The 12090-nt window shown below is 38.9% G+C and overlaps 1 protein-coding gene across 7 annotated transcripts in view; it reads left to right on the top strand.

Moving 5' to 3' along the window:
- Positions 1–12090, top strand: part of CNOT10 (CCR4-NOT transcription complex subunit 10) — a 56773-nt gene that overhangs the window by 33099 nt on the left and 11584 nt on the right. For all 7 annotated transcript variants that reach the window (XM_089776612.1, XM_089776611.1, XM_089776610.1 and 4 more), the window contains one exon: positions 11679–11792. In XM_089776612.1, coding sequence (XP_089632738.1) covers positions 11679–11792 — 114 coding nt within the window. The remainder of the gene's footprint in view (positions 1–11678; positions 11793–12090) is intronic.

The following is a 12090-nucleotide window of genomic DNA, read 5'->3' as shown; positions in this document are numbered from 1 at the left end:
ACTACATCACAGCTGGTAAACATGGAATGAATTATCAACAGATTAAAAGGAAACTGAGCTAAATCTCAATCTAAGAGGAAAATTTTACTTTCTTTCCTTTGGGCTACATTTGTAATAAAAAGAGTAAAAACTCAAGAGTAGGTCACATATACAAAAAATATCTTTAACTTTAAGGTTTATACGTAAGTCTAATGTCCTTTAACTACTTTTAAAAAAAATACTCACCTTACAAAGCCAAATATCTGTGATTCCTATTGCCATTAATGGAAAGGATAGAGATTTCATTATGTTGCCTTTTCCTTCTAGAGCACTGATAAACCTAGCTTTAATGCTAGCCTGTAATAGCCCATGTTTTTTGGACGGATTAAAATCAAAGTAATGTTAATGCATATCCCATTTCCACATCAAGACTCTCCTAACAAAGGTGGCACAGTAGTGAACTGAAGTTTTTGAACCATGTGTAGTAGTCACCATGTGAGTTTTAAGAAATTAATAAGGCTGTCAAGCAATTAAAAAAAATAATCACAATCACGCAATTAAAAGATTTAATTGTGCAATTAAAAAAATTAATCGTGATTAATCGTGTACATTGCCCCTTTGAAATGCTGTGATGGCATTTCCAAGGGGCAGTGCTGCAGAAGCCTGGGATCAGCTGGAGACCCCAGTAGACCCCTGCTCAATGCAGCGCTGCCCCTTGGAAAGGCCGGGGTGCCCCGGCCTTTCCAACTGGCAGCACCGTGGGAGCCTGGGGCCAGCTGGAGTCCCCAGCTACCCTGGGCTTCATGCAGCGCTGTTCCTTTGAAGCGCTGCATCAAAGGGGCAGCACAATGCAGAGCTGGGGATCAGCTGGGCACTCCAGCTGATCCCCAGCTCCAGGTTGCACTGCCCTTTTGAAGTGCCGAAGTGGCACTTCAAAGGGGTAGTGCAGCATTAATACCTGAGATTAATATGTTAAAAAAATTAACGCGTTAATCCTTCCCTGCATTAATCGCAGGTGTTAACGCACATCAATTGACAGCCCTAGAAATTAACATATTCCACTGAAAGATATTAAGAAAACTAAAGCTATTAAAGTAATCTTTTTGCATACTTGTATATCATTTTTCTTAGTTCAGGACTGTAATCAAAATAAGCTTTCTAAAGACTTGTGTAGACTACACTTTAAAGAAGTGATTTGAGCATGTTGGTTAAAATGAACTAACTAATACGTTTTAAGTCTGGTCTGCACAAGGGATTGCCAAAGTGATTGTTTTTTAAAGCTTAAACTCCAATATGTCTTCATATCTCAGGGCTAAAAGTAACTGACTAGTTTTCCATTAGAAATTCTTCAGATGTATGGTGCTTTAACATCAAGGTGATAGCTGCTTATACTCTGAATGTTAAGTAAAGGGTAGGTAATGACAGTTGCTGGTGGTTTTCATTTTACATGGGTGAGTATAAAATGTGGCACACTGGCAGACAAAAACGAAGCATGATTATTTATCCCACATCGCGGATTCTATAATTTTTTTTTAAATATCATGATGTCACATTTTAATATGTAAAAGAGGGAGTAAGCAAGAAAGTATGCATCTTAAAGCTTTATTAGTCTATTTAGCCTTTGACTGTAAATAACATGAAACACATTTTGGAAAAAACTGATCTTTGACTTGCTTTTAAATAGTGCCATTTTTTCCCCTCAGATTCTTCAACCTGCTCACTTTAGTTCTGCAAAAATGACTAAAACTTTTAGGTCGTTACTGTTCTTATCTTTTGATCTATTTCTATATGTCAGGAAGCACTCAGATTTGGGAATGTGGGCAATGTCAGGATGTACATTTGAGGGGAAAAACAAACAGGTGACATTATGCTAAATGAAAAAAAACCCTCAAGTGCACATCTGCTCTGTGTAGCAAAACCAAGCCATTGCTAGAAATCCCAGGTCAACTAATTCCATGGTTTAGTGTATTAAAATATCAGGTTGGAAGGTTCCAGCAATAAGCCTCCTCTGCCACACTGGGATTATTACATCTCCATTTCTTGGTCATCCCTGCCCATTATCTCAGAACTGAATTGGAGAAATACCAGCCAGTGAAATTGGGCTTCATTAAAATTAAAATGCATGTGGCCTTAAAATCAGTGCTTTGCTGAACTGAATAGCTCAAGGGCATTTAGTCCTATAGTAATTTTGCTTTCTGTCTGTTTACTACTGCTTGTTCCCTAAGTGTTACCATTTGATAAAGTGAAATTTGAAAATCATCAAAAGATAGTGTTGGTGTTGTGTATGACATTTCTTTTTCTTAGAGAACCTGAAAAGAGCACAGAAACATCAGATTTTAGACTTAATAGTTTTGCTTTTCTTTCTTGTGCTCCCTTTTAATAAAACAGCCCTGATCTCTGGTCCATGCACAAGCAAACAGTGGTTTCTACTTTTATCAGTCTAGTAGAGATGTGCAAAGAAACGGTTTGACGTTTCAGCCTTCCACAGTATAGATGTTAAAATGTGTTTAATTTTGTAACCGCTGACATTTACAGAGGCTACATGTTTACACACAGGGGAGCAGGTCGGCGCTGGTGCTTGTGAAGAGCATTTGGCCCCACCCCTGATATAGTGTTACTAGCAATCTCACCCGGCATTGCCCGGGTCCTTCAGGACAGGGTCTTGGGGGTGCAGAATACTTGGGGCCAGGGGCATTTTTCTTCCCTATCAGGCGATTCCCTCAGTTCATCCAGGCTTGTTCTTTCCCCCCTTCTCCAGCACTGTGGCCAAAGGCCAGGAGGAGGGAAGAGGGTTTGAGGCAGGGGGGCTACTTACTGGTGTGCTGGCAGGCAAGATGGCAGTGCCTCAGCCCTGGCCACTCCCTTGGTGGTATGGCTGCCCTCAGTGGACACTCTGCAAGATAGCTCTCCCCTGTGGACTTGCTGTCCCCAGTGGGCACTTTCATATTGAGTCCCCAGGACAATAGCCCCTCGCTTTGCATGTTATGGAAAACTGTCCTTTTCCAAGGGCTTCCAGTTGTCTTGACACAACCAAACCCTGACCTTGCTTTAAGTTAGTAGAAGGAGAAGCAGCATACCAAATCTGGTGGCCCTAGCTCTTACTGTTTAGGAGGAGTTCTTTTGTGGAGTTTTAAAATATGTACAGAATTTTTAATTTTTGGCACAGAATTCCCCTAGAATTAAGTACTGTTTCTTATATAACTGCCTTTGGGGACAATGATGGCAAAAGTGATTTCCTTCTGTGATGAGGTAACTAACTGGCTCTGTGGATATGGGAAGTCAGTGGATGTGGTAGATACGATGGAGGGTAAGGATAGGGTCCAGAGTCACCTAGAAAAATCGGAGAATTGGGCCAAAAGAAATCTCATTAGGTTCAACAAGGACAAGTATAGTCCTGCACTTAGGACGGAAGAATCCCAAGCACTGTTACAGGCTGGGGACTGACTTGCTGGGGACTGACTGGGGACTACAGTGGATGAGAAGCTGGATATGAGTCAACAGTCTGCCCTTGTAGCCAAGAAGGCTAGTGACATATTGGGGTGCATTAGTAGGAGCATTGCCAGCAGATCTAGGGATGTGATTATTCCCCTTTATTCAGCACTGGTGAGGCCACATCTGGAGTATGGCATCCATTACTCCCCTCACTCCCATTACAGAAAGGATGTGGCCACATTGTAGAGGGTCCAGCGGAGGGCAACCAAAATGATTAGGTGACTGGAGCACATGACCTGCGAGGAGAGGCTAATGGATTTGGGCTTATTTAGTTTGCAGAAGAGAAGAGTGAGGGGGGGATTTGATAGCAGCCTTTAACTACCTGAACGGAGGTTCCGAAGAGGATGGAGAGAGGCTGTTCTCAGTAGTGACAGATGACAGAATGAGGAGTAATGGTCTCAAGTTGCAGTGGGGGAGGTCTAGGTTGGATATTAGGAAAAGCTATTTTACTAGGAGGATGTGAAGCACTGGAATGAGTTACCTAGGGAGGTGGCAGAATCTCCAACCCTAGATGTTTTTAAGTTCTGGCTTGACAAAGCTCTGGCTGGGATGCTTTAGTTAGGGTTGGTCCTGCTTTGTGCAAGGGGCTGGACTCAATGACTTCCTGAGGTCTCTTCCAGCCCTAGGATTCTATGAAGAGGAATAGGCTTTATTTTTAGTCTATTCTAAAACAATGTCCAATATATCATGTAGAGTCAAATTCAACACCTTATTGGAGTTTTGTTTTCCTAACTAGAAAATTAACAGAAACCAATCTCCGCTCTAAGCATTTCTCTTCACAGAGTTCTTCTTCAAGGAGTGTCCCTGTGCGTGCTCCGCTTTAGGTGACTTTCTATCTATGTGCTTATAATCAGAGATTTTTAGTAGCAGTGTCTGGTTGGGTTGCACAGGCACTGTCTCTGTCTCACACCACGTCTGGCAGTTACATAGCACTGTGACACCAACCCTTCAGTTCCTTCTTTATGTCCTCGGCTTAAGAGTGCCTTTTGTACTTTTTCTTTCTCTAATTTTAACTTTAGAATACTAGTTAATCAATAGTTTAATTACTCTTCCTTGTTTTGGTTCATGGTTTTAATTTTGTTTCTTATCTTAGGAATTCAAGTTTCAGTTATTAGGATATCCATCATGTAGTATAGTTACCCTTATTCACAGGAGAAACTGTGGCTCATTGGCTCCTAGGTTAACTTTTAGGTGGCTCATTGGTTAAACTTCACCATTACATGCAGCCTCCCCTCCCCTGCATCAGAGGCAGCAGCGAGGTGTGGGGAGTGGCAGGTGGGAGCCGGTACATGATGGGAGCCACAGGGAGCTGGTGTTTGTGGGAGTGGACAGCGGGAGGGGAGAAGAGGGGAAAGCCTGGCTTAAAAGCTTTCTAATTTAATTTGAATCAGCCTATTCATGAGCCATTGGTTTTCCCAGAACCTCATGGGAATTGAACATGAAGCAGTGCAACACAATCTGTACATCCAAAGAACGCTGTCATTTTATATTGAGAGGACACAGTTTTCAGAAAATCGTGTGTGTGTGTGTGTGTTTAAATATATTTTCTATTACTAAGGGAGACACCATATCTAAACAGGCTGCCTAAAAGGACCAGCAACTACAACCTCTACTGGGGACCCACACACACTCTACCAAAGCACGCACTGTCTTGATAACCTTCCTCAGCAATGAGCCCATTATGGACATCTGCAAAGCAGCAATCTGGGTATCTGCTCATATATTCACACAACATCATGCTATAGAGCAGTGCTTGCCATCTGACACACTATCCAGATTTAGTATTATCATCTGCCAAGACTGCAGCGCTGAAGCGCCTCTTCCACATAAGGGCACTGCTCTACAGTCACCTAAAGTGGAGCATCCCAAAGACTCCCCTTGAAGAGGGGCTTACTCACACCCTGTACAATAACTGAGGTTCTTAGAGTGAGTTCTGTTGTAATAGTTACTTCAGCCTCCAACATCAGTATATATGGTAAATTACATATTAATTCTAATTGTCTTCACAAGCCCCTCTAAAATGTCATTTTTTTGTTTTAAAACTACAATATCAGCAGTAATATATAAAACACATTCAAAACTATTTAAAAGCACATTCAAGTATTGGGAGAGATGAAGTTTTCTAGTCCCACTTGCTATCTTCAGCTATCCTCCTAAAGAATACACAACTTTTATCCCCTTAGAGATAATCCTTGCTGACTCTTCAAGTTTTTTATTGATTTTAACTGATTGAAGATAAGAACTTCAGTTGTTTTAGTTTCTATTTTAACAGCTCTTCTAGCAAAACTGAAGGCAATTAGTTAACATTTGATTCTGTACAGAATTGAGTTTTACACAGACAAATGCAAAATCCCAGAAAGAGTTTGTTGGCTCAAGCCCTAGGGATACCAAGTCCCACAGTTTTAGCCATCAGTCAAAGCAAATATGACAGGAACTAAATCACTGTTTTTCTTCTCTTTTCCTTTTCTGATATAATGTTCCTTACCAGAAGCAGTAAAATAATTCTTGTACTGACAAGTTTTTCCTGACATACTGTCAGGTTACATTAATAGATAACAATGGCTGATTGTGAAAGACAGGATTACATACATTCATTATCTTACAACATGACACCATGTAATAATTTTGACATATGGTGGTCATATTTTACACAACAAAAAAAAGATATAATTTTTGTTTGTTTAAACTAATACCTTCTATCTCAAGTATTATACTCCTTTACTATTTAAAAATAATCAAAATATCAGCAATGAATTCCCACACATTCCAACTAAAATTTAATTGGCTTAAGATAGATTTTCTGCTTATAAGGGAAGCTAAGCTAATGTTAAGTTTGATACAACAGATCAGTTGGGAGCAGCCCAGAAGTCAGTGTACAACTCAGAACTTAAGAAATTACTGCATGGTTTGACAGAAAACAAAAATACAGCTGAAGCAGGTACTTTTTGTTTTTACATACATCTCTGTTCATAAATATGGACTGGACAGAGAGGAACCCAAGTTCTGAATTCAAAAACCCATTTTAAAAAGATCCCTCAATTTTGACTAGTCTGGCAAGATTTATAATGGGAAGATTTTTAACAGGCTGGCAGCATTTGCCGGGAACACCTTACAATGTTAGCAGGTGTTGATCCTGCTAGGAAAAAGTTAAATGGGTTCTAAGTGGTTTGTTACCCCATCGGAGTATCTGGGAAACAGAATGGATGTGTAGAAAGAGTACCCAGACTCCGGGCCAGGTAGTCTTAAGGAAGCGAAAGTTACTCACTCTGTGCAGTAAGGGAGGTTCTTCAAGACCGTCCTCTGTGGGTGGTTCCATTTTAGGTGAATCTGTGCCCCTGCACTTCTAATTGGAATTTTTGGTAGCAGCGCCTGGTTGGGTTGCACATGCACAGTCGCCATCTCATGCCGCCTCTGGTGGTTACATAGCACTATTAGACCAATCTGCCCTCAGTTCCTTCTCTACTGCAGAGTCTCTAGAGTGAAAAAAAACTCTGAAGTAGGTAGTGGGGAGGACAGAGGATAATGGAGTACATACAGGATTTCAGAAAATCCAGAAATTGAAGCTCAAAGTTTCCTCCCTAGAAGGGACGTGAACGGTTCAGGGGCTGGAGCAGCCTCTGCCCATTCCTGTTTAAGAGTTTAACCGGTTAACTGATTAAACTGGATTTTACATCCCTATTCCCTACATATGTATTCACTAAAATTTTAAGTGACAATAAGATTTGATTGAGTCATATGTTGCTTTACATGCTTGTTGCCTTCTGAAACTCTTCCATCCATATATATGCATAAGCATGAATATTACAAAAATTCTCTGCTTAGTAAAATTGTGTAATTGCCAAATAACTGACATGTAAAAAACTAGAGAGAACTACCAACTTCAGTATCTATGGTAAATTACATATCAATTCTAACTGTCCTCACAAGCCCCTCTAAAATGACTTTTTTAAAATTTTAAAACAGTTTATTTCTTGTTTGTTTTGTCCAGTATAATTCTATGCAAAGTTTTAATATTGTAGAACAACCCGATTCTGTTAGGCTCCACTGAGCCTGATGTATCCTCTCTGGGCCACAGTATTATATGTAAAAGTGCTGTAAAAACTATTATAGAGATTAAGATAATTGTTGGTGCCTCTTTTGATGGACAAACACTTTATTTACCAAATCTGATTCTATTTTTAGGACTAGTACAGCTAAAAATCTGTTGTTTACTATCTTTTGTATTGATTATTAAATCATGGTCTCAAATAATAGTGTATTTTCTGCTTTAGGAATTCCCTTCAGAAGTTTTATTTCTCCAGTGACTAGCTGTGGATATGTATGGTGCTAAATGTGGGAAGGAAAACAATATAGCTATAGGAGCGTGAATAAAGGGGCAAAACTATGCTAAACGGGAGTTCAGTTACTGGACAAAGCACTGTAAGACAAAGCACTATATTGTAGAGCAGTGTTTCTCAAACTGTGCTCCACAGAACCCCAGGGCTCCGCGAGGTTGACAAAGTTTAAACATCGATAGGTACAACACATACAATCAGTGGACTGCTGAGGCTCTGCATAAGTATAACACATACGATCAGTGGACTGTTGGGGCTCTGCATACATTTTTACGCATGTAAAGGGCTCCGGAGCCCAAAAAGTTTGAGAACCGCTTCTGTAGAGCCATGGTGTCCAACCAGTTCTGAAGCAGTAGCCACTATAGTACTATAGCTACATGTGGCTAGTGTGTTGGACACCACGGCTGTAGAGAATAATCCTCTGTGGTCTTTTCTCCCTAATTCTGACTTGTAGTGTTTCTAATGTCTCTGTCCACTGTGGTATCGTACAAAGTTTCAGGTCCTGTTTTAGGGATGTGAAGATGTAACTGTGTACAAAGGCTTAATAGATTAATAGAGTTTGACCACAAGGGACTGTTTTTATCTGATAGTCAGACCTCCTGCATAATACAGGTCATAGAAAAACATCAGACTATAATTTAAAAATTTTCAGTGATGGTTACTCCACCACAAGCCTAGGTATATTGTTTCATTGGTTAATGACATGTTCACTGTTTAAAAATTTGCATCTAATTTCTAGCCCAAAGTTGTCTATTTTTTTTATCCTCCATCAATTGAATCTTGTTATATTTTGTCTACTAGACTGAAGAGCCCACTTATCAAATTTCTTTTCCCTATGTAGACTATGATCAAGTCATCCCTTAACTTTCTCTTTGGTTAAGCTAAATAGATTGAGCTAAAGTATCTGGCACTGATTTAAACTGCTGGAACACAAGATACTGGGCTAGCTGCACCATTGGTCTGACCTAGTATGGTGGTTCTTATATTTTTAAGAGTTTCTAAATCGGTAAGGCTTATTCTCCAATCCTTAAATCTTTCTCATGGCTTTTCAGAGTCCTCTTCAGTTTTTCCATGTCCTTCCTGAAGTGTGGCCATTAGAACAGTACACAATATTGTGGTAGCACAAAACTAGGTGACTGGGCAACAAAATGGCAGATGAAATTCAGTGTAGATAAATGCACAGTAATGCATGTTAGAAACTATCCCAACTATGTGTATACAATGATGGAGACTAAATTAGCTGTTACCACTTGAGAGAGATCTTGGATTCATTGTGGACAATTATCTGAAAATATCCACTCAGTGTGCAGCAGCAGTCTCTCCTGTGCTTAAAGGCAGCCCGTGGAGTTTTCTCAGAATCATCTTTGGCGTGTGGGAGGAGAAAGAAATGTGTTAACATCAGTTTATCTTTTCCCTGGTGATGCAGTTCTTCTGCTCTGATTAACTGTCAGATTTCTTGACCTTTTGATTCATTGTCAAACCTGTTAAACCAATGTGTGAGGGGGACAATACTCAGTAGCAAGAAAATTTGATGGAAAAGTCTTGCTCTGCTCTAGTTGCCTGTTGCGGTGAAGTGTCTTCTTTCCTAAAATACTTATGAATATATGGGGTTTTCAGACCAAGCTTCTTCTCTGATGGGTAACTTGTAATAGAGAATGGATGTCTCTTTTTAAAAAAATGAGAAAAATGTGGAGGGGAGAGAGTAAATTTTGGCTTGGGACAGATGATGTAGCAACTCTATCAATACAGGCTTGACCTTTTTATATAGATTAGTCTTATCTGCTAACTACCTTAACTTTTTTTGTTTGTTTAAAAGAGCTCCCTTCAGACTGAAGATAACATGCCAATTACAATCAAATATTTAAAAAATCTGGTTTTTTAATTTATTGCCAACCTTTCAAAAATATTTTAGGGAGCTGAGATGAAAGCCTTCCTACCTTTCTTCAGATTTTGTGTAGCTTCAGATTTCATGTGACATATGGGCATGATAAAGAGGAATAGGGGGTAGGGAAAACAGCGGAGAAGTTTCTTATGGTGCTTGTGTATAATTAAAGAACAGGCCTCCTGGAAAACTGGAATAAAGGAACCACAAATCCTTCCATGTATTACATAATTTACTCCTCGACAGTTGCCAGAAAGTTGGTGTTATAATAGCTCACCTACTGGCAGGATAATCAAATGAACTCTTCTCTCCGATCCCAACATGAGATTTGTCTGAGGATCCGTTCTTTTTCCCTGCAGAAGGATAGAATTTGTTCTTGCAACATGGAGTTCCAAGGCAAGCATGGTGAAGGCTCATGCCCTGAAGACAAAGCAAGCCCACACTGGCTGTCTTGTGAAATGGATAATATTCCAAAGTTCTGTGTTTAAGGGGCGGAAAAGGAAAAAAATAACAAACTATTAAAGCTTGACCTAATACTGACCTCTTGATGTTGGACGATTGTTTAAAGATGTGAAATCTGTGGTCAGATTTTGTTACAAGAATTTTTCAGGACATCTTGTGTGTTAAAAATGCATGAAACTGTGCACAAATATCATCTTAAATATCTATATAGTTAAAGATCTCTGGCAGTTTTATCTGATAGAATCTTCTGATACAGCAGTAGTTACATGTTAATATCATTCTTTTATTTTTAAAAGGTTTAAAATTAATAGAATCACTGCAGAGAACATCAGACTGTTATTTCAATATTTTAAGGTTTTATGGCTATATTCATGTATAAAAATGCTATATAATATCAATATGGTAAACCTGAGTGACTATTAACAATTTTGAATAAAAGGCTTATTATAATAAATCTGTAATGCAAGGAGATTACATATTAAGTTACATGATGCAGAAGTCTGCACACTTGCAGTATCAGTTTATTGCTTTGTAAAATGGGAGCATAACTAAATGAAGTTCAGAGAATGCAGAACAACTGGTATATATGTCCTCCCATAAATGTACACAATGAAGTATGTACACTGAATGACATAAGAATTTTAAAAATTTACTGAAGAAATCAATGACAATCACTGACTTCTACTGGTAGAATTTATAATTGTCTCTATAATCCTGAGACTTTGCTGCAGGTTGTGTTTGGACAGCAAAAGACTAACTCCTGTTCCATTCTGGTTCAGCATGAAGATATTGGTATAAGATTGCAACTGTTTATCACAATCCTAAAACATCCTTCAGTTTAATAAAATCAAAGTATAATTTTAAATGTGAATTTTCTGAATATTGTGAAAGAGTTGATAAAGTGAGAGTTTGGAACTTTATTTTACTAGACAAATTGTATTCCATCCAGGGTGTACTTCAAAATATTTGAGCCTAAATGTGCAAAGTATTTTTGTTTCCTCTTGCAGATTAATGGACTATATACTGTAGTTTTGGAGATAACAGTATAACTTAGTGCATAAAAGCTCATGTTTTCTGGAGATTAAAATAGGACTTTTCATACATAGCTAAATGTTCGTGTACTGTGGCTGTACAGCAATCCTGAATTTACATATGATTATTCTAGCCATTCAGCCTATTCACAGATTTTAAGTGTGATATCCAAATCACTGTTGTCAAACAGGTTTTCTTGCATTGCTTAAAACTACGAAAGCCAACCTCCCCTTGCACAATGTTATAAATTACGTTAGTTGTAATACATTCCATATAGAAGTCAGGTCTGAAGTGGTGTGATCTGAAAAAAGGATTCTTATATGTATATCATATGATCAGCTATGCCAACAGCTTAGCTGTTTTTTGTGCCCAAATCCTCTAAATGGGATCTAGAATATTTTTATGAGAATTTGCTGTATGCATTTATTAATATAAGAACTGGACAGTTGCATTTGGATTTGAAACTACAGTATTTTCCTTTTCTTTTCCTTCTCTAGGTGCTCAATACTAGCCTGCAGTGCTTATGTTGCTCTGGCTTTGGGCGATAACCTTATGGCTTTGAATCATGCGGATAAACTTCTTCAGCAGCCAAAGCTGTCAGGATCTCTTAAGTAAGTCTGGCTTAACCATTCTTTAGCCCCTGGTATCTGGAAGAATCTGAATTGAAGTACCAACATTTTTTAACCTGTTGACAGTTCTGCCTCGAAGTCTAAAACTGCGAATATTAGATCTGACCCTATTCCCTTTGACATCCATGGCAAAATACTCCTTGGCAAGCTAGAATGGGGCCCAACTTTTTTGCATATTAATTGTGTATTATTGAAATGGTTAGATTCTGTAACTATTTTTGTTGTTTTTTATTGATCTTGAAAAGAGAGTTTCATCCAATGACTAGAGCACCCGACCATA

This window comes from Pelodiscus sinensis, chromosome 2 (genome assembly GCF_052426305.1).
Source record: "Pelodiscus sinensis isolate ZL-2025 chromosome 2, ASM5242630v1, whole genome shotgun sequence".
Lineage (NCBI taxonomy): Eukaryota > Metazoa > Chordata > Testudines > Trionychidae > Pelodiscus > Pelodiscus sinensis.
The sequence above is the reverse complement of the archived record's forward strand: the minus strand, read 5'-3'. Positions and strand labels throughout refer to the sequence as shown.